Source organism: Hoplias malabaricus, chromosome 11 (genome assembly GCF_029633855.1).
Source record: "Hoplias malabaricus isolate fHopMal1 chromosome 11, fHopMal1.hap1, whole genome shotgun sequence".
Taxonomy (NCBI): domain Eukaryota; kingdom Metazoa; phylum Chordata; class Actinopteri; order Characiformes; family Erythrinidae; genus Hoplias; species Hoplias malabaricus.
In genome coordinates this window covers 37,567,910-37,590,444 of record NC_089810.1, presented here as the reverse complement: position 1 = coordinate 37,590,444, position 22,535 = coordinate 37,567,910, and the positions used below count along the sequence as shown (strand labels likewise).

General features: G+C 40.5%; 3 protein-coding genes across 5 annotated transcripts in view; 1 reads left to right on the top strand and 2 right to left on the bottom strand.

Annotated features, from left to right (window-relative positions):
• Positions 1-1,889, bottom strand: part of pak1 (p21 protein (Cdc42/Rac)-activated kinase 1) — a 63,977-nt gene extending 62,088 nt beyond the window's left edge. The window contains exon 1 of the mRNA XM_066684598.1: positions 1,666-1,889. The gene's annotated coding sequence lies outside the window, so the exon portion shown is untranslated. The remainder of the gene's footprint in view (positions 1-1,665) is intronic.
• Positions 1,890-5,412: 3,523 nt separating this feature from the next.
• aqp11 (aquaporin 11) lies at positions 5,413-12,147 on the top strand. Of its 2 annotated transcripts, XM_066684318.1 has the most exons (4): positions 5,413-6,057; positions 7,654-7,770; positions 8,119-8,262; positions 11,725-12,147. In XM_066684318.1, the coding sequence occupies exons 1-3, from the start codon at positions 5,433-5,435 to the stop codon at positions 8,238-8,240; spliced, it is 864 nt and encodes a 287-aa protein (XP_066540415.1). In that variant the 5' UTR covers positions 5,413-5,432; the 3' UTR covers positions 8,241-8,262; positions 11,725-12,147. The 2 variants fall into 2 exon arrangements, with proteins under 2 accessions (XP_066540415.1, XP_066540413.1); XM_066684316.1 differs by lacking the exon at positions 11,725-12,147 and having other exon boundaries at positions 8,119-8,551.
• Positions 12,148-13,476: 1,329 nt separating this feature from the next.
• Positions 13,477-22,243, bottom strand: clns1a (chloride channel, nucleotide-sensitive, 1A). 2 transcript variants are annotated; one of them, XM_066684320.1, is made up of 7 exons: positions 21,782-22,238; positions 17,698-17,834; positions 17,457-17,573; positions 17,074-17,184; positions 16,746-16,919; positions 14,624-14,690; positions 13,477-13,746 (listed from the first exon to the last, which is right to left on the bottom strand). In XM_066684320.1, coding segments are annotated over exons 1-7 (726 nt in total). In that variant the 5' UTR covers positions 21,901-22,238; the 3' UTR covers positions 13,477-13,745. The 2 variants fall into 2 exon arrangements, with proteins under 2 accessions (XP_066540417.1, XP_066540416.1); XM_066684319.1 differs by lacking the exon at positions 13,477-13,746 and having other exon boundaries at positions 14,620-14,690; positions 21,782-22,243.
• Positions 22,244-22,535: the final 292 nt, after the last annotated feature.

Here is a 22,535-nt window from a genome sequence, read left to right as displayed (position 1 = left end):
GACACAGGGAGAACACACCACACTCCTCACAGACAGTCACCCGGAGGAAACCCACGCAGACACAGGGAGAACACACCACACTCCTCACAGACAGTCACCCGGAGAGGGAATCGAACCCACAACCTCCAGGCCCCTGGAGCTGTGTGACTGCACCACTACCTGCTGCCCCACCGTGCCGCCCATATTAGATATTGTGCTAAACCTAATTTAAACCTGGTTGTCCATAAACGCAAGACCTGCTCTTTGGAGAATAATATAGTTCATTCATGGACAACAAAACAGTATGATCCTTCATTTCATGACAGCACACTTCATAGCAAAGCATACAGAATGAGCAATAATCTCTTCCATAAACATTGTGGGGTATTTTTGTGGAAAAATTACTTTTTGCTCCTATACGTTTGCCCATATTCAGGTCTATTAGGACTGCCATAACTATTCCTTTAAGGTTGAATGAGTTCCCTTTATCTAAGAACAGGCTGCGTCCCAAACTGACACTGTGTTAGCTCAACGCACCAGTGGGTATCTCAAATTTCTGAACACATATTAAGCCAAATATTCTGTACCAAAAGCTAATTCTCAAAACTTTACTTATGCCAACAAAGTGTGCATAGTTCAGTGGTTAAGAAGTAAACCATCGTTAAGTGTTTCACATCTAGGAAACTAGGATTTCTTTACAGCAGTTGTGATACAATAGTGTGTATCATGCACAACCACCAAGGAACTAGACAAGTCTCAAGAGTACAGAGATAGTACACAAAATATAATTTAGTCAAAACATATGTGAAATACCTTTGTGAAAACAACAGTTTTTTTTAGGGGGTGGGGGTTATTTTGCCAAACCCTTCTCAAAAGAATGTCTCAGATATCAGGCAGATATCATTCATGAGCATTTTCATATAATACTTTTCAGTGAGAAGCTTGTAGAGTCAAAAGAACTGAGCTCTTATCGATGATTGTTTACATCTTAACTCTTGAATTATACAAAACAAAGGGTGAAACTGCACTTTTACACTAACTTTTCATTCATTGTGATTGTGATTTATGATCAGCAATGCAATACATAACATTTAACCCATCTATAAACCCAAGCTGCCAACAAGAGCCTGAAAACAGTGGCTATTGTTAAAGACATTTTAACACAAAAACAGTCATTAACCATTAAACATTGTGTGATAATCTTAGTCTCACCTTTTCTGGACAAAATGCTGTAAGTCAACACTTCAGTTTTAGGTGTTAACTAGACAAGCAACTACACCAGCAGAAAACCAGAAAGACTAGAGCTACTTTAATTAGCTCATATTTGTAAACATATGCAAACAAACAGCACAGATCAAACCAATCCAATCCCACTGCGTTGGCTTGTTATTACACTGTATTTATTACATGATCAATTTGCCTTGTTCCAATTCTACTGACCACATGCACACACAGAAAAGCCCAATAACAAACTGCAGGTTTAACATCCTTTTGTATGTTATACTGTGTTGCTACCTTAACCAGAACACTCCTGCTGAAGAGATCTTTACAATTGCAATTAGATATTCCTCTATAAATAAAACGAGATACAATGAGAACAGATTTTCAGTCCCAGGCCACCAGCTCCACCACGCTGTTAACGTGGGTGACTCCCCAAAAAAATAAATATTTCTTTAAAAATCTCACCTTTAAACACGAAACGGGTGAAACTGCAGTCCCGTACTTCTCTCACACTCCCTCCTTCCCTCTCTGTTTCTCTCTTTCTCTGCCTCCCTACCTTTCTCTATTTCTGTCTCTCTTCTCTACCTACGTTTATCTCTCCCTCACTCACTCTCTCTCTCTTTCTCATATATCTCTAAGTTGTCTGTTTCTCTCTATTGCTCTATTGTGTGTGTGTCTCTATCTCTCTCTCTCTCACACACACACACACACACACACACACACACACACACACACACTCTCTCTCTCTCTGCTGCATTACCCCGCCCCCTCCCCCGCACTCTGCTATAGTGGTCGCTTCCAAATTCGGTCAGGCGTTATGCTTTCTTTTATTTGACACCCCTATTCCGACACACCCCGCCCCTCCTGTGTTCTGATTGATTGGTATTTGCTCCAGCTGCTCAACGATTGGACAGTTAGGCAGTCGATCTAGTCGCCATAACAACCGTAGAACACAGAGCAGGGCTGAAGGGAGAGAGGTTCAAAGGGAACAGGCTTGTTACAAGTCCCCCCCCTTTCTCCACAAGTTAACACAGACCCCTGGGGTCAGCACAGCATCGGCCTCCCCCAGCTCTGAGCAGAACCAAAGCTTTTCAGCGCCTGTTCCTTTAAATGAGAATCACTCACAGCTGACTTCCACACGAACCGCGGGGAGGGAAGATTTAGATTGTCGAACGTGGACGACGTACGGAGGGACACGCTATGTCATCTCTTTCGTTTCATTGGATGGTCAGATTCCTCTGGGCGGCAGATAATTCCTCTGAGTGGGTAATGACCACTCTTAACCCACCAATAGGCACGCCCCAGGCAGAAGCTCTGTTTTATAGACATTTTGGATTTGTTCCGTTTTTTTTTTTTTGTAAATTGTAAATATTGAGCACTTGTGAGCCAAACTAACTGGGGCACCTGCTTAGCTCAAGCTCTGGTTTAAGATGTGCTATATATATATATATATATATATATATATATATATAGCATTAATTACTCCTTATTCTGAATCCAAAACAATTTCGTAAATAAGAAGGGCCAATCTAAAGTCACAACAGTTTTTTTAGCTTCACTATCCAATCAGCAGAGAGAGACAGAACTACTAGCCAATTACAGCGCAGAAGGCGGAGTTTGCCTGAAAACGGGTACGTTATTCATGGTCTGTCCAGCACGTTGGCCGATGTGGGCGGGACTTATTTCATATTCATGAGCTCGGTACCGCCGCCTGTAAAGCTGACCAGGGATGACGTTATATAGGCTACGTCATTCTCTACATCACTTCCTGTAAGCAGTCCGACTAAATAAGATCCAGTCAGGGGATCTTCTACTTTAAACAGCTTTTTTTGGGAGTCATCTTGTATGAAGGCTTCAGAATACCGTTCCATAATATACATTTTATTGTAGTGCAGTAGCCTAAAGAGATTTTGAGCTGAAGATTTTTAAATCATGTATTAATGATAATATAAATAAAATAATTTAAATAACGTCACTGTCATAATTTGACAGGTAAACTTAACTTGAGTGGGACTAAAATTTACTGACCTTTTCTATGGGCTCATTGTTTAAATTTTAATAAAGGGCGGCTAGCCTTTCTTTATGTCAAGAATGAATATTAAAGGGATTTTTAGTGAAAACTTAATGTGACATGGCTCACATCGAATCGTTTTGGCTGAACATTTTAAATTATTAAAATCAAAATAAATAATTTGCAGGACTTTAATTCAGCAGAATAGATAAACCTACGTGGAACATTTGAGAACGGTCTGGATGCAATAATAAAAAAAAGATTATGTATAGTTTACGTGTTGGATAAAAGTATTGCAAGGGTTATTATCACAATAATGAATGGAAATGATACATGGTGCATCTTTCTAGGACATTTGTCATGGAGGAGAATGCGTGTTGTAGATAATCAGAATGGATGTTGTGTAGAGCAGATGCTGGTCTATTGTTAGTGTGAAAATAATGCTGAACCGATTGATTTCCCATGGGTTTCACAATTTGCTGAGCGAGCTGGACACAGCCTGCCACACCTGCTCCTCAACTGGAAATTGCACAAAGCCATTAATCAATGCTTTAGCTCCACCTTCAGGATAATGTTGGTATTACTGTGACTGAAATAATGCTTTTAGTGAAATAATGACTGCAAGACAAATACCGTCACAAAAACAACTTAACATAAGTTGCATATTTAAAAGCTATTTCAGCACACTTCATGCAGTCTTAGAACATCCAGCATCTATCAGGATCTGTAGTTCTGGATCACAAAATCCAAATCATCCCAACTGTATTGTACGGTTCTCCAAAGAGAACCACCGCCCAGTACACCCCCCAGAGTAAGCAAAGCCTCCAAGTTCATTTTATGTTTTTCTATGGTGATTAAGCAATGGATGCTAACCCATTAGCCTTATTTATCTAAACCTTTTGGCAGTGTAATTGTCTGGTCAAATGTTTGGGAGAAAGTTCTTATACCGTTGCTTTAATGCACTTTATGAGTTTGGTTCTACACCCACACAGCTAGCAACCCAGTAAACAATTAGCCGTTGATTCAACGTTGAAATAACGTAATGACTGCCGTCTAATCAACGTTCTCTTCAGGTTGAAAATGAAAGTTGAAAAGACGTCCAAACACAGACATTGAAAAGACGACTATTAGACGAATTTTGGACGTCCATTGACGTTTTTAACTGGTCCCGAAATAAATTATTTGTATAAAACGCGTTTTGGACGTCCACTGACGTTATCGATTGGTCACCACTTAACTAACTTATTAAGATGGATTTTGGACGTCCATTGACGTTAAAAATATGTCTTTGACGGACAGACTACTTTTAGAGCTATTTTGAACGTCCATGGACGTTCCTTGTTTACTGGGAAGGAACATTGTCACAATTACAGGCTCATTGTTTTACTGGAAAAAAACAAACAAAAACAAATAACAAATATTAAACAGGAGAAGATGCTGCTGCATTTAGAAGTGTATAGAGGCGTTGTTTTCTTGTCTGGTTTTATAATAAGATGAAATAAAAACAAGGTCGACAACGACGGCGCAGCAGGTAGGTCGCTCTCGCACATCTCCAGGGACCTGAAAATTGTGGGTTTGAGCCCTGTTTCGGGTGACTCTCTGTGAGGAGTTTGGTGTGTTCTCCCTGTGTCCGCGTTGGTTTCCTCCCACAGACCAAAAACACACATTGGTAGGTGTACTGGTGACTCAAAAGTGTCCCTAGGTGTGAATGTGTGAGTGTGTGTGTCGCCCTGTGATGGACTGGCGCCCCCTCCAGGGTGTATTCCCACCTTGCGCCCAGTGATTCCGGGAAGGCTCAGGACCCACCATGACCCTGAACTGGATAAGGGTTACAGATAATGAATTAATGAATGACTATATATATATATATATATGCAAATAATAAAAAAGTTTATTTCAAGGATACAAAATTATGTTTTGTGGCTTCAATATTTTATTTTGTGACTTGATCCACAAATACAGATACAACACTATAAATAAATTTTTATTTGAGACTTTACAAAAATATGCAAAGAAACATATTTGTGATATTTGTCTAATTGATGGAATATGATTAACACATTTAAAGTACTTTGAGACTAATGTCTCTCCATACGAGAACGTCCCAACTGTCCAATCAGAGCACAAGTGGGCGGGGGAATGGGTGGAGTTGAGAAGAAAGCCATGGAAAAGTGATGAGAAGCCGAAAGTACGGTGTGAGGATGGAGGAGTGAATGAAGAGATGTCGGATCTCTGGGTTTCTTTGCTCGTGCTCGTAAGCATCGTTCTCGTGTGCGAGCTCGTGAGGCGGGCGAGCGCTAGACTTCTGTCCGATGGCGGCTACGGAGTTTACGTCGCCGAGTTCGTGTCCACGCTACAGCTGTGCGCGTGCACGCACGAGCTCAAGTTGTTGGGCGACGCCGGGGTCTCGACGCAGCCCCAGCTCCTCGCCCTCGCGCTCACATACGTCACGTCGGTGGTTCAGGCGCTCACGTCCCGCGGCGCCACTTGCAATCCGTCGGGCGCGCTCGAGCGCTTTCTACGTCGTAGCGACGGCGCGCTGACCGGAGCGCGCTTGGCGGCGGTAATGTTGGCGCGCGTGGCGTCTCAGTTTGCGGCGGCCGTGGCGGCGCGTCTAGTTCTGCGCCGGGTGTGGGCGCGCGGACTCTCCGAGCTGCACGCGCGACACTGGGCGTCTGCATTCCAGTGTGCCAGCCCAATCGTGCGCGCGCCCCTGCTCGAGGCTGCGGCCGTAGAGACTATATGCGCGTTCGCGGTTCACGCCAGCTCTTCGTGCACGCGCACACTGCAGGCGAAGCACAGGGTCCACGCGCTGGCAGCAGTGATCACGACAGTGTCGTTTGCAGGTTTGTGTCCGGCTCTGTCCCAAACGCAACCACATAGTCCCCTACGTAGCCCACTTTGATGAGAAGTGTCATATGCGTAACATCTAACAAGTTTGATTCCTTAATGGGAAAATGAGTGCACTTGTAGACAAATCACAATGATTTAAACCAAATAGGTTTTGTTTTACACAGTTTTCTTTTTAAAGTTATTAAAGGCTAAGCACCACTTAATAAACCTCCATGAATATTTCACATTATTTTAGTTATTGACAGATATAAGTATGAATTAAAATGAAAATAGCAGCTTAATTTGCTTTAAAACTGACAATTTTATTAAACTGACGGAAAAACCCGAGCTCGCTACGGAAATTCTTGAACGCGACCGTGACGTCACTGGTGGACAACAGCTGAACAACGCCGCGGTAAAACACCGTTATGACTGACTGTTATGACAGTATCTAGCTAAATAACCAACATTATTCATGACAATAGCCTAGCAATAAGCTAAACTCAAATGTAGAGGTACCGTTATTCTTGTAAATGTGAGCGAAGTCGAATTCATCCGACACTATAAACCTCCGTAATGCAGCTACGTAGCCGAGTATAATCTGAGACACCGAGTTTAGCGAGTCAAGCTAACATTAACTAACACCAACTAAAACAGGCGAAGTGAGTGTCCTTACCCTGTTTACCTCCATGTTACAGAGGCTCTTGAACACCTTTCGTTGGTGTCCTTACATGCCCATATTGTTGGAAAAGCGCCAGTGAAATGAGCTACAGATAACGGAGTGAGCGGATGGTCCTTTCCAAAGTGTCCGTTTAAAGTTGACAAATTTAGTCCATTTTCTGGATATTTTGGGATCTTTGGGCCATTTGTTCACAGATGTCCCACTGTACATTGAATGATTGCAGCCAAAAACAACACACCTTTTCGTCATTTTGCATTAAATTAAGTGCAGCTTCTAGAGTTGTTGTCCACCATCTACGTCACAGGCAAGACGCCTATTAGAGTTTCCCCAACACCGGGGGGGGGGCGCCTCAGTCTTTTAAACCTTATTCCTTGAATTAGTAAGAAATAACATGTTTTCTGACTATCAATAAACACAAGTTAGGAACTCAAATTCCATTGTATTTATTCGTTAGACACTTTCATATCGCTGGTGCTTAGCCTTTAAATTAGGAGCTAATTTAAAACTCAAAATATTTGTTGACATCCATGCTAATAGCAAGCTACACCTGTGCACTGAAACGACCTCCCACAAAAACTGCATCCTAAACATACAGTCTTACTCAAATTTGGGCACATCTGGCTTAAATACATTCACTAATCATTTCAGCCAAGAAGGAACAAGGAGAAGACCTGTCCATTGCAGGCCATCCCTCGCTCACCCAGTCACTGTATTACGTGTTTAGTTAAAAATTTTAAGTGAAATAAGGCTAAAAATCTGATTTAATTTTGTATGTTTTACATTTCTACAGTCAGACACTCTATATAAGAGATGATGTGTTCAGAGGCTGTGTGTTTTAATTGCAGGCTGTTACTCCTGGCTCAGTGGAGTAAAAAACTGAAACCTGTTCCTCATTACTTTAATCTGACTTGGATTTGCTTGGATTTAGGAGGAAGCACGACAGGAGCAGTGTTTAACCCGGCGGTGGCGTTTTCTACTCAGTTTCCCTGCAGTGGTGGCACATTTGCAGAATACAGCCTCGTTTACTGGATGGGGCCGTTACTTGGTGAGACGTTTACCATTCTCCTGTACACTGTCAGAAAACAGGTGCTGCACAGATGCTCCCAACCATGCCCTTAAGGTCCGTTTGTGAGGAGTCAATACATTCATTTCCAGAGGAAGGGTGAATATTGGTACAATATGTAGCCAAATATTTGTCAGCAACAAATACATTTCCTCACAAATCTAGGTTATTGATACGGGCTTTGTTCCCCCTAGAACATCCCATTTTATTTTCTATACACAAACGAATGTCTGAGTCCACAATGTGTGTATCTCTGAGATAATGAATTAATTCATAGGTTAGCCATGATTTAAAGCTAAAACTGCCCCCTCCTCCCTCTATTGTGTACAGGGGTGGCGTTCTCCATTCTCCTGTTTGATAAAGTCATTTTTGCTCTTTCTGTAAAGAGCACATCTCTTGAGGAGCTGAAATATGACACTATTGATCGGAAGAAGAGGAAGAAGAAGAAGTAAACGAAACTGGAGCCGTGGAAATGTTAGTCTGTGAGTTTTATATACCACTACAAGCGGTAGACATTTTTATAACCCTGCAGCTCACAAAGGTAATTTCAGTGTTATTTTAATTTATCCCCACCCATGACAGGGTTTGAATGGATATGTTAAAATCATGTGATTCAATATCTTTAAGCCTATGGGGCAACTTCCTAGACATGCGATAAGACGGACTTCTTTCTTTTTTTGGACTTCTTTCCAATCCAGTGGAAGTCTATGATTAATCCTTAATCCTAAAGATGTGTTCATGCTTCTGTTTCTCACTCTCATAACTCCACAAAGTGTATTAAAAGTAACAATGAGTTTTTAGAATCAAAACATAGTAAACAGTATTAATGAAAGTGGTTAATATTATGCTTTTTTCTTTAACGTATAAGTATATATATATATATTAGAATTCCATTGCTTTGTAGTCAGAGTGGGTCCAATGGGGGTTAGGTATATTTAAAATAGGATCTATTATGAAACTGAAACACCTGCTTTTAGACCACAATAATTTATTAGTATGGTGTAGGGCCTCCTTTTGCGGCCAATACAGCGTCAGTTCGTCTTGAGAATGACATACACAAGTGCTGCACAGTGGTCTGAGGGATTTGAAGCCATTCTTCTTGCAGGATAGTGGCCAGGTCTCTACGTGATGCTGGTGGAGGAAAACATTTCCTGACTCGCTCCTCCAAAACACCCCAAAGTGGCTCAATAATATTTAGATCTGGTGACTGTGCAGGCCATGGGAGATGTGGCAGCCCAAACCATCACTGATCCACCCCCATGCTTCACTCTGGGCATGCAACAGTCTGGGTGGTACGCTTCTTTGGCGCTTCTCCACACCGTAACTCTCCCGGATGTGGGGAAAACAGTAAAGGTGGACTCATCAGAGAACAATACCTATTTTACATTGTCCACAGCCCTAGATTTGCGCTCCTTGCACCATTGAAACCGACGTTTGGCGTTGGCGTGAGTGACCAAAGCTTTGGCTACAGCAGCCCGGCCGTGTGTATTGACCCTGTGGAGCTCCCGACAGACAGTTCTGGTGGAAACAGGAGAGTTGAGGTGCACATTTAATCCTGTCGTGATTTGGGCAGCCGTGGTTTTATGTTTTTTGGATACAATCCGGATCAGCACCCGAACATCCCTCTCAGACAGCGTCCTCTTGCGTCCACAGTTAATCCTGTTGGGTGTGTTTCGTCCTTCTTGGTGCTATGCTAATATTACCCTGGATACAGTGGCTCTTGATACATCACAAAGACTTGCTGTCTTGGTCACAGATGCGCCAGCAAGACGTGCACCAACAGTCTCTCCTCTTTTGAACTCTGGTGTGTCACCCATAATGTTGTGTGCATTGTAATATTTTAAGCAAAACTGTGCTCTTACCCTCTGCTTATTGAACCTTCACACTCTGCTCTTACTGGTGCAATGTGCAGTTAATGAAGATTGGCCACCAGACTGCTCCAATTTAGCCATGAAACCTCCCACACTACAATGACAGGTGTTTCAGTTTCATTGTCCAACCCCTGTATGTATGTGTGTGTGTGTACGGCACGGTGGCGCAGCAGGTAGTGTCGCAGTCACACAGCTCCAGGGACCTGGAGGTTGTGGGTTCGATTCCCGCTCCAGGTGACTGTCTGTGAGGAATTGGTGTGTTCTCCCCGTGTCCGCATGGGTTTCCTCCCACAGTCCAAAAACACACGTTGGTAGGTTGATTGGCGATTTAAAAGTGATTGTAGGTGTGAATGTGTGAGTGTGTGTTGCCCTATGAAGGACTGGCCCCCCCTCCAGGGTGTATTCCCGCCTTGCGCCCAGTGATTCCAGGTATCCCACCGTGACCCTGAATTGGATAAGCGGTTACAGATAATGGATAGTGGATAATAAGTTATACATTTAATAACTGAATCATAATCATTTAGGTTTAAATTTACAGGAATTATTAAACAGGGCTTTTTTAAAACTGCCTTTTCTCTCTCACACAGACTGTTATTTTTACATTTAGTGTTCGGGAACACAGATAAGCAGAAAAGACTGGACATAACTAGCACAGAAAACATTTTGAAAGTTAAATTTAAATTTGCATCAATTGTGAATGTAACCCTTAGAAGTTGTTGTATTATTCTTTGTTGAAAAATCATGCAAACATGAAAATTTATAATGGTACAACTTACTACAGAATGTGTCTTCTGCATTTAACCCATACATGCTAGTGAACACACACACACCCATTCATAAAACCTTTGCATTGTTAAAAATTATGTGCATAGTAACGTAATAAATCACTCTTATATTTGATTTCCATTCTGTATTTACAGACTTGAAAGTATAAAATATGCAAGTTAACAGAATATCTGTTTCAATATGCTTCAAATAAGAAGTCATTAATATTCAATTATACGTAACAAAGCTATTGACCATTCCTGGAAAACGCTGAAGCACGTCAAGTCTCTGCATGAGAAGGAATGTAAATAATGATTCCTTATTGAAAACTATTAGCTTTGAGCCGTGTTATAAACTAGGTGCCTTTGGACTGAGAGAATCAAATGTCTCAGGAAACAGATTCCAGTCTGTGTCAAGTTTCTGATGTGTGAGGTGTACGCTATGGCCAGAGGTTTTTAGGCACCTGCTGGGATGAAGTATCAGTATTGAGCTTGTTCCCCGTGTTACTATGTCTACTCTGGTTGGTAAGACGTATTTACACTTAATTGTCGAACACTGCTGTGAGAATTTGATTGCATTTAGTCACATAAGCATTAGGTCAGGTAATGTTAGATGACACGTTCTGGATCACAAATAATCTCAGTTGTATTCAGTGGAGCTGATTGGCTTCAGATAACTGTCCCACTGCTTCAAAGCCCAATGCAGGGGTTTCTACCCCTTTAGCCCATGCTTGGCATTGAGCTTTTAAAAGGGACAAAGCACACAACAGTGGGGAATTTTTAAAACCAGGAAATTGTGGCTTAATTCTTGTAAATAGCACATTCCTTTTACCTCTGGCATTTAGGTGTACAGAATAAATTATACACTGAATTTAATTTATAGAATGCTGTATATTACACCAACAGCTTATTTACCTCTGGCAATAATTGTGTTGATGTAAAAGTTGTTTTTCATGAGGAAAAACATGTTTAAGTAATGCACTATGATGTATTAAACCTGTTATTATATTCACAGTTACTGTATCATGCTATAAATAGGGGTATATACAGTACAAAGTGGTCAGTTTCTTTCATTATGAGAACGTATACCAGTGCTGGTGCATGTTTACCCTTGCTGAGAGGTGAGGAAACTGGAAAAAAAACAATTACTATAATAAGAGTGACCGCAAAAAATTTTTGCCAACTTCCAGATATTGCAAAAACATGCTGCTTATCTCTATTAAGCTCTATTTAGCTGCTCCGGGTGACTGTCTGTGAGGAGTGTGGTGTGTTCTCCCTGTGTCTGCGTGGGTTTCCTCCAGGTGACGGCCTGTGAGGAGTATGGTGTGTTCTCCCTGTGTCTGCGTGGGTTTCCTCCGGGTGACTGTCTGTGAGGAGTGTGGTGTGTTCTCCCTGTGTCTGCGTGGGTTTCCTCCGGGTGCTCCGGTTTCCTCCCACAGTGTGTTTTGCCCCGTGAAGGACTGGCGCCCCCTCCAGGATGTATTCCCACCTTGCGCCCAATGATTCCAGGTAGGCTCTGGACCCACCGTGACCCTGAACTGGATAAGGGTTACAGATAATGGATGGATGAAAAACAAAGAAGTTACAGTGTTGTCCTCCAATCAAAACCTTTTTCCAAAAGGTTTCACAGATGTGGCTTTGACAAAAATGTTAGCAAAGGAACATGGAAAATAAAAGAAGTGAAAACTTCTTTTAACTGTGAGCAGACTACACCACTATGGGTCTGGAAGGATGTGGATATGTCAAGAAGTCCTAACTGAGAAACAACACACACAGAAAAGACCATTTGCACAAGAAAAACAACAAAACCTGACACTTGAGACATGGAGAGATTCATTGACAGAGGAGTCTAAATGTTTAATCCAGAATGCAACTGACTTCTAAGACTACTGTCCCTGCAGTTATCTTTGCAAAAGTGAAAGCAGTTCCGAAAAGAAGCTGTAATAAAAGTAAAAGGGTGGACATAGGTCAGATGGGTTATAAGCATCAGTGGAATACAGCCCATCAGCTTCTTTCCTGTGACTTCACTGCTGTAATCTGTCATTAGATGTAATCCTTCCACTGGGACAGAAATATCACTGACTCAGTCACTCTTTGGTGTTGCTCTATGGAGCAGGCACACAGTTGGTTTGGGTTTAAATTCTGGCCAAACGTCACAGGCAGCATCGCTATGCACTACTCAAACAGCTATTTCACCATCTGTGAGTGTGTAGTCATCAACAGTCATTACAGCCAATCTGCTCAGGGATTAAATCACAGAGAAAAAGAATTAATGTCTGAAAGCCTACTGAAGAATTAAATACTCAAGGAGTTGCGCACAGTATCGTGTTTTCCATCACTTTTGCTTTTATCATCCTCATATAAAAGGCTAGGCCTTTCCTGGACACTTATACGAAGGTTACACGGTTACGTATTTTTATAGTCAGCATTTTTTTAAAACACATGAGCATCAATTTCAGAAAAAGTTAATATTTCCAAAAACACTGAAGCTGACAATCATTGCATCATCTTGATCCAGACTCCATCATCTGGTTATAAAGAGGTCTAAAGCCTTGACTGAAGAAACATACAAGTAGCCTTCTCTGAAATGGTTAAACACTAATGGTTCACACCCCTTTAAACATATTAGAGCAAGTCAATACCTAAATTAACTATGAACATAAAAGCATTAACAAAACCTTGCATTAAGTGGGAATATCAAAGGAAGAAATGAAGTGAGGTCTCTAAGAATATTTCTTTAATACAAGGTCTAAGAATAGGTGGGGTATTTTTAGTGAGTGCTGATGTAAGTGATCTAACACAGTGCATAAATAAAGACAAAATATCAATTGTGCACCATGGACTTCTTTTCCCATAGACTTCAAAAGCTTGGGAAAAGAAAATGCACATGACACTCTTCACTGAACAACACAGGCTTTTACAGTAACAAGGCTATGGATGTTTCCAAGGGCTTCACTGTAGTATCCTTCGAGGTTACTTGCCTTGATAAAACTCATGGCAAAACTGGTTGATTACTTTTCTTTGAGATAATGATAGACATGGGACAAGAACTTTATACAAAAAAAAACTACTTTATTTCCTGACATTTAATACAAATACCTCTGACCTTTTAGACACTGGTTACCATTTGGTCTTAAGGAATACAAAAACGCAACATCGGGATCAGAAGTGGTTTTTTAGATTTGGGGGAAAGTGGACTTGGGTGCAGAGGAGTCCAGAGAGTTCCACTGAGGCATGGGGCAGTGGGGAAGAGCCTGGTCACCGAGTCAAAACGGCTTAGACCCAGAAGTGCTTCACTTAGCATTGTTGAAATAGAGCTCCATCTGCAGGAACACAAATTTCAGGATTATACTAAAATACATCACACACAAGAAACAGAAGTGGGTAAGCGGCACCATTTATAAAAAAATAAATAAAATAAAAAGTAAAACTATATGGACATAACAACACATTAATTGTTTTTTGGAAATCACGGTCAGTGATCAAAATTCTGTTCAATGTGCAACCAATCAAAGGGTGGAGTTTATGATATGGACACACCCAGACAAATGACAGGGCATTATTATGTCGTAGTCACGCAGCTCCAGGGACCTGGAGGTTGTGGGTTCGATTCCCGCTCCGGGTGACTGTCTGTGAGCAGTGTGGTGTGTTCTCCCTGTGTCTGCGTGGGTTTCCTCCGGGTGACTGTCTGTGAGGAGTGTGGTGTGTTCTCTCTGTGTCTGCGTGGGTTTCCTCCGGGTGCTCCGGTTTCCTCCCGTGCTCCAAAAACACACGTTGGTAGGAGGATTAGCGACTCAAAAGTGTCCATAAGTTTGAGTGAATGTGTGTGAGTGTGTGTGTTGCCCTGTGAAGGACTGGCGCCCCCTCCAGGGTGTATTCCTGCCTTGCGCCCAATGATTCCAGGTAGGCTCTGAACCCACCGCAACCCTGAACTGGATAAGGGTTACAGATAATGAATGAATAATTCAGTTATTGTTGACTGTGAATGGTTTTGCATGTTTCCCATTTTTTCTTTCTTGTTTCTTCAAACAAAAATACATTAAGGAGTGACCAATGTGGGTTTTTTTTTTCTTTTCAATAAAGCAAGGCATTTTTAAGTAACTGCCAAACTGCAGAAGACTTTTATAAACATTAAAACGGTAAATAAAGATATTTAGAAAAAAAAATTGTTCATTGATCAACTATAGACTGAGTAATTACCAGTGATCAACATCAGCATCATCAAACTGTCCGGCTTCTGCAGAGTTTGGATCTACTTCCATTCCATCTGATGAGCAGCAAAAAATAGAAATAAAAAAAGAGGCAAAAGTGACACAACACACAAAAATCACATAAATGTACAACTGAGATTTTTCAGTAAAGCTCTATTTGGCAACACAACAACCAGACAGCGCATTATAAGACAAGATAAGCCATCTCTAGTGATGTGTCCACTTGCAGCTTTTCTTGCCACATTACACCACTCTATAATTTTCTCAGTGTTCATGGAAATCTGCTACGCTCCAGTCAAAAATGGACCAGGTCTTATCTGTGCTGTCCTGATTGTGTGAACGCAGTGTAGTGGCTACATTCACCTGCGTAACATTTAGCTTTGTTAAATATTTTTGCTGGAACTCATGTACCCACTTGAGACTCCAACACCCTGAAGTAAATAGGGTTTGCCAAGAAAACCTTTGGACAAAATATATCAAGCTATTTTCTAATGCCAAATGTCAGGAGAGGTTTTAAACCCCCCAAGTGATGATTGACACTTTAAGACAAGGAAGTGATGTCACCCCTTCAATCGTCATTATAAAAATCATCGGTAAGAACACATCCTGCTAGAAATTAGTTTTCAGATGCACAAACATTATGTCCAAAGACATGTAGTTTGTTATTAAAAGATAATGACTAAATTCGCCTAAGAGCCAGGCATTAGTAATTTCCTGTCAGCTGGACAGATGAACAAATATTATGTCTCATATTTGCTTTTCATTTGAATACTCAAAAATACTATTATAATATTTGCATATGTTTGAAAGCCTATTTTAAATAAAGCACCCCACCAACACGGTCACAATTCCTGTTGTGATTCATTAGTCTTAGTGTCACACACATTAATTTTCTCGTTATCTTTGCCTGAAGGTTTTGATATTTTGTCATATTATAAGCACAGCACTTAAGAAGGCGCTTGAAAAAGAAAAGAAATCCAGACTGGTTAAACACACTGAACAAAAATAAAAAAATTACTTTCACATGTTACATATGAGGCATTGTACAACTCCCTCTGTACACTTCTCTCTCTCACTGCCACCTTCTGGCTGACCACAGCCATATTTTAGCTGCAGAAGTATTACAGACACTATGACTCTAATTCTTATTGACAATGGACTTCCTCGTCTGCTCAAAACTTTAAATGTTAAATGTTAAAACTCCTTTGTCTCTTATTATCTATCTATTATAATCATCTTTTTATCTATTTAAGTATATGTCCAAACTTGTTACTCCCATCATAAGCATGGAAACTGGTATGGGGGTATCATAACTGTGGGAACAGGTGTAAATTAAACATAGGAAGAGATACATTTAAACGAACACTAGGTAAGATTAGGGCGGAACAGTGGCGCTGGAGGTTGTGTGTTTGAGCCTTGATCTGGGTGACTGTCTGTGAGGAGTGTGGTGTGTTCTCCCTGTGTCCATGTGGGTTTCCTCCGGGTGACTGTCTGTGAGGAGTGTGGTGTGTTCTCCCTGTGTCTGCGTGGGTTTCCTCCGGGTGCTCCGGTTTCCTCCCACGATCCAAAAACACGTTGGTAGGTGGACTGGCAACTCAAAAGTGTACATAGATGTGAGTGAATTTATGAGTGTGTGCCGCCCTGTGAAGAACTGGCACCTCTTCCATGGTGTGTTCCCGCCTTGTGCCAAGTGATTCCGGGTAGGCTCCGGACCCACCGCGACCCTGAACTGGATAAGTGCTTCCAGACAATGAATGAATGAACAAACTAGGTAAGATAAGTTAATTTTGCTCTTGGACTCCTCCTACAGTTGCAGAGTGTAATCCACTTTTACAGTGTCCTGAAATCAAGGGTGAGGAGGAAAGGAGTGGGTGTTGTTTACTAGCCTCCTCCAAAAGTCACATAGTGCATATTTGCAGTGCTGAGCCCAGAGCAGTAACAATAAAGGCTCTATTCTCCGTATCAGAGGTAAGTGAAGAATCACAATAGTTTCGAAACAGTAATATTAAAATAAAATGCTACCTAGCGTCCCTTTGGTACTGGTTAACTGTAGGTATAAGATCAAAGAAAAATCAGTGTATTTTTCCCATAACTGAATATATTAAGGTTACCTTCAAACTCAGCAGAGGGTTCCTCAGTCCTTACCCCGGCCATGTGGAACTGTTCAGCAACAGATTGGGCCAGCATCCCCTCCAGCCGCTCCAGTGTGGCCTGACCCTCTGTGGTAAGCTGGGACAACCCCTCCTCGTAAGTGTAAAATGTGGGAATATCTACCTGATTTTGCTCTGGATTAGACAGAAGAAGACAGCTTCAAGTTTAATCATTTTAAAATATATTTTTTATTGTTTATGTGAGTTTTGAATGAAAGGCAGTGAGGAACCAAGGGGAACCCCCTTTAAGAGCATCACGTATCAACTGCGAATGACATGAGTTCCTCACCTGCCTCCTCTACATCATACTCCTCTCCTTCAAAGTCGTCATCAGAGTCTGCATCCTCAGGGTCGGGGTGTAACGCCTGGCAGTCGCACATAGCAGAAAACATGGACTCCACTGAAAGACACACACGTTTTATAGCAGTATCTTCATGTCATTTAAAATGGGTAAGTCTAATGTGACAAATTCCCTAAGGTTTTTACATGCGTGTCTGTACTCTATTACAGAAAATATTCTATTTGCTGTGTAAGTTCAATAAAGTTTTCTATGCCCACTATTGCAATTATTAAAGAACACAGTGCACAACATTAATGTGATATTTATTTCTCGATTCATACTGCACTTTGTGTGCTACAAAACAATCACAATATAGTAATAAATACACTCACAAGCTGCTTTATCGCTGGGTACAAATCTGATCTCAGTGATGACCCCATCTTCACTGTCACTGTCTTCTTCGCTTTCATCATCTGGAGCTCGCTCCTGCATCTCGGCATCGTTTTCATCTGCATTCACAGTAATTTCAGTTATACCACAGCTTACCATTAAAGAACACAAGAGTACTTTGACTAAAAAGGGAAAGTATAGTATTAAAGCACTGCTCTAAAACACACAAATTAACTTCCTTACCATCAAGTTTCTTGTTGACCATCACATAAAGGTGTTCTTGTGGATAAGAGCTCAGGTCTCGAGAGATTGCATGGAGGCTGATGGAGGGGTACTCTAACGAAAAGCCCATCCCTGAGCCATTGAACCAGGACAGACGTCTGAGAGGACAGGACAGAGTACAGTTCTCGTGCTTAAAATGAGTGTACATTTTAAAAAGAAAAAAAATGTTAAGTTATCTCTGCTTACACTGCTCCTCATAATGGCAACAGATGTACCACTGTGGAACGTTTAAATGCATGTTCTATGATGCTCTAGATATGGTGCATATTAGGGCTGGACGATACAGGCAAAATTTATGATCACTATATAGTTATCAGTTTCTGTCTATGACATCATTAAAATATTTATATAAACAATAACAAAGACAAATAAAAATTGCCAGGAAAAACAAACAAAAAAAACATGACATCACTGACAAACCTAACCCTCTTGACTTTTTCAATATTAATATTTTAAACTAACTGTAAAGGCCGTGGCCTGGTGGTTAGGGAACTGGGCTTGTAACTGGAAGGTTGCCGGTTCGAACCTAACCCACAACTGCTCCCCGGGCTCTGTGGCTAGGGCTGCTCATCACTCTGGGCATGTGTGTTCACTGCCCCCTAGTGTTCACTAATGTGTTTCACTGCACATACTGGGTTAAATGCAGAGAACAAATCCCTGTGTGCCAGCATTGTGGCCAGTGAAGTAGTTATTCTAAAATAATTGAATATGCTGAATTACTATCCAGTCCTAGTACATTTTTGGGTACATTTACACAATTTATAATTGAATTAGCACATACTAGCACATTAGATAATATATCAGACTTTCCCCTAATTCCAGCCACTGCCGTATATGGTGCAATCCCGCACTCTCTTTGCCAATCGCAGTGGGTAAAACAATAAAACATAAGATCAAGCCCTAGTAGGGCATTTAAACATCAGTCTTGCAAGAAATCACATATCTAAACAATATTTAAGTATCTCTAACAGTGTTAGAATTATTTGTGTGCAAAACTGCATGTAGAACACAACACATTTCCATTTTGTGACGGATATTTCCCTCAGTGTAAAAGTTAGCTTAATGGTTAGCTTCATTTTCTCTACCGCCATTTTAATCCTTACATGTAGAGTACGGATACCAACACAGGACAAACGTAATCTCATTGTGAACCTCTCAAAACCACTGAATGTGGTAGCAACGGTCTCGTTTGACTGTCACAAGCAGGGGAGGTGGCCGAAGTTAGGGGGCGCTAGTAATCTTAGCAGTATTAGCACCTACTTAAACAAAAACGTCTTTATATAAAAACATACTTTCTTTCAAAGTCAAGCAAGTCTTGGACATTAATTTACACATATTTGACTCCTGAAAAATGTTAATTTGAGTGAGTAAAGTACTTCTATTTATTTACAGTTAGCTAAGATTTCCAATATTGTAATTAAAGTGGCCGGATGTTGGGGCAATTACGCTAGTACAGTAATAACCGAATTCTTTGTGAACAACAGGGCTTTATTTGAAACGATGAGGCGTCAGTGTATTTATTTGCTAAATGGCGTCCCCTTCCGGAGAATGTTTAACCTGTTAAACATGAATGACAGTTCCACGTGGGGTTCACATCTAAACCGTTTTGTAAAATAAACCGTTTCTAAGCAACCCAGAGCACACAGGGTCAGTGCCTCGACCTCATATGCGCTTACCAGACATTTCAGAATACGATCATGCTCTAGTTTTAAAACACAAAAAGTGATTTTAAATTCCAAGATAGAATTGTGAACCATTTAAACATTCTAAAATACCACATGTTAATTTACGTCATCGGGCTAGAATAAGTATGCACTACACAAATGATCTAGAACACACTCCGGTAAAGTTGGTTTCATATTCGCATATTCAGATTTCTTTCTTCAATAGCTCTCAAACGGTGCATGCAAATGACTTAATACTTGCAAAGTATTGTTTTTGGGATGCAAGACAAGCAACTACAACTCAGTTTATGTCAGAAATGTTTGCCATTTAAAAAACACGAAATATATTGTTTTCTATGGGCTGCCGCCATCTCCGCGAGAGCTAAGGGACCGTTTACAAACTACACTACACAGTAAAAACGAAGGTGACGAACCTCACACATGATGTATACTACATCTCCTACCTTGATAAATTTAACCCTTACTGGCCCGTGGTGATACATTTTTCATTATACATTTCAATAGCTTTTGAACCTTTTATGATATTGTTTCAAAACAAGTTGTATGTGATCAAGTGCCACCCACATGACGTACTACACCTCTTATTTTGGCAAATTTAACCCTTACTGGCCCGTGGTGATACATTTTTCATTACAAATTTCAATAGCTTTTGAACCTTTTATGATATTGTTTCAAAACAAGTTGTATTTGATAAAGTGCCACCCACATGACATACTACACCTGTTATTTTGGTAAATTTAACCCTTGCTGGCCCGTGGTGATACATTTTTCATTATACATTTCAATAGCTTTTGAACCTTTTATGATATGGTTTCAAAACAAGTTGTATTTGATAAAATGAAATGATTTGATAAAATAAGATGCATTTTTGAGAATACATTTCAATAGCTTTTGAATGTTTATTGAAATTGCTCAGAAAGAACATGTAGCTGTTTGAATGAAGTAATGGTGGGGTAGGCAATAATTTGAGAAGCTTTTTTAACAGGTTTTAAAATATTTTTATTGACCAACTGTCAATATTTTGCAGAATGTAAGTATATACACAAAAAACAACAGCAATAGTTATAATCCAAAAAAATTACTTTCAATGTAAAAATTAAGTTGTCTGACTCATGAGAGACATAACTTTTGCCAGAGGTGTACATACAGTAGGTGTATGCAAAATGTTGGTGTATCCACAGGATACATTTAAAGAAAGATGGAGCAGACATTCCCAGAAACAGAGACTGTTTGTCTGTAAAGGGCCATTGTGGATCTAGGACATTGTCCAAGACAAGTAGCAACACATCTCATGTTATGCATTACATAAGGTAGTCTCTGTTTCTGGGAATGTCTGCTCCAGCTTTCTTTAAATGAATCCTGTAATAAACAAAATAAACATTCAAAAGCTATTGAAATGTATTCTCAAAAATGCATCATCATGGGCCATTAATTGTTAAATTGACCAAAATAAGAGGTGTAGTATGTCATGTGGGTGGCACTTGTTCAAATAAAACTTGTTTAGAAACAATATCATAAAAGGTTAAAAAGCTATTGAAATTTATTTTCAAAAACTCATCACCACTGCCCAGCAATGGTTAAATTGACCAAAATAAAAGGTGTAGTATGTCATGTGGGTGGCACTTTATCAAATACAACTTGTTTTGAAACCATATCATAAAAGGTTCAAAAGCTATTGAAATGTATAATGAAAAATGTATCACCACGGGCCAGTAAGGGTTAAATTTACCAAAATAACAGGTGTAGTACGTCATGTGGGTGGCACTTGATCACATACAATTTGTTTAAAAACAATATCATCAAAGGTTCAAAATCTATTGAAATTTGTAATGAAAAATGTATCACCACGGGCCAGTAAGGGTTAAATTTATCAAGGTAGGAGATGTAGTATACATCATGTGTGAGGTTCGTCACCTTCGTTTTTACTGTGTAGTGTAGTTTGTAAACGGTCCCTTAGCTCTCGCGGAGATGGCGGCAGCCCATAGAAAACAATATATTTCGTGTTTTTTAAATGGCAAACATTTCTGACATAAACTGAGTTGTAGTTGCTTGTCTTGCATCCCAAAAACAATACTTTGCAAGTATTAAGTCATTTGCATGCACCGTTTGAGAGCTATTGAAGAAAGAAATCTGAATATGCGAATATGAAACCAACTTTACCGGAGTCTAGAACACACAGAAGTACGCTTTAATGCTAACATTTGAGAAAGCTTTGTAGAACAACTACACAACAGTCAAAAGTTCTGCACCTCAAGTACAGTTGCTTACAAGCTAAAAGTCCTAGAACCTCACCGCTTCAGTTATATTGGAGCACAGTCGCAGCAAAAGCAGGTCATAAATGTTATGAATGAGTCACTTACGATTCGGCTACGTAGAGGGTTCCTGTTCCAAGCACTTTTCCGTCTAAAACAGCTGTTGTTTCGGCCTGTTGATGCCGAACCCCCTCGCTGGGAGGTGGGGAACATTTTAACAAACCCATAGCGAACAAAATTGATTTAAAACACAAAATAAACACAACAACCTGCTCCTGCGAGGGAGTCTCGATGCTGGCGTCTGCTGCGTCTTTGACCTATTTATGATCCTAAATCTAGCTAATTTTTAGATTGAAGCAGGACAAAAACAAAACTTCAGCTCGGTAACGTTGATGTGGTCCGTTGCGGGGTGTAAACTGCTCACATAAGTTAGCTAAACTTCTTACATATAGATTTTAAACCACTACACTTTTGTTGTACTATCTGGCGATTTTTCCTTGCGCGCCACACGAGATTAGGGCTGTGTCCCAATACGCGCACTTCTGTTTCATAAAGAATTCAGAACGTCCCAGGGTTCTAATCACAGACTAGGCGCCCTAGTTAGAGCACTACACCGTATTTAGGACTAAGCCCCCTACACGGTGTGAGAAAAGACCTCACTTTCTCTTGGTTTTACTTGTCGAGATATTCGCCTGCGCCATCTGCCGGTTCGGAGATGTTATTACCTACAGGACAATTTCACCGAATTTTCAAAACGTCTGTTTACTGATATAGTTTAGATGTAAACAATGTGATCCAGACATTTGAAGCAATAGGATTCATTAAACTGTAACAAACATTTATGTATTGAAATCAGTTGTTA

Bases quoted from the DNA above. Each gene is read 5' to 3' on its own strand.
- clns1a (XM_066684319.1), bottom strand. From the start codon at position 21,900: ATGGGTTTGTTAAAATGTTCCCCACCTCCCAGCGAGGGGGTTCGGCAT. The intron at 17,835-21,781 runs GTAAGTGACTCA...CTGTCCTCTCAG, and splicing joins ACCCTCTACGTAGCCGAATC to ACGTCTGTCCTGGTTCAATG. The intron at 14,691-16,745 runs GTAACCTTAATA...GCTGCTCATCAG, and splicing joins ACCCTCTGCTGAGTTTGAAG to ATGGAATGGAAGTAGATCCA.
- aqp11 (XM_066684318.1), top strand. From the start codon at position 5,433: ATGTCGGATCTCTGGGTTTCTTTGCTCGTGCTCGTAAGCATCGTTCTC. The intron at 6,058-7,653 runs GTTTGTGTCCGG...GCTTGGATTTAG, and splicing joins CACGACAGTGTCGTTTGCAG to GAGGAAGCACGACAGGAGCA. The intron at 7,771-8,118 runs GTGAGACGTTTA...TATTGTGTACAG, and splicing joins CTGGATGGGGCCGTTACTTG to GGGTGGCGTTCTCCATTCTC.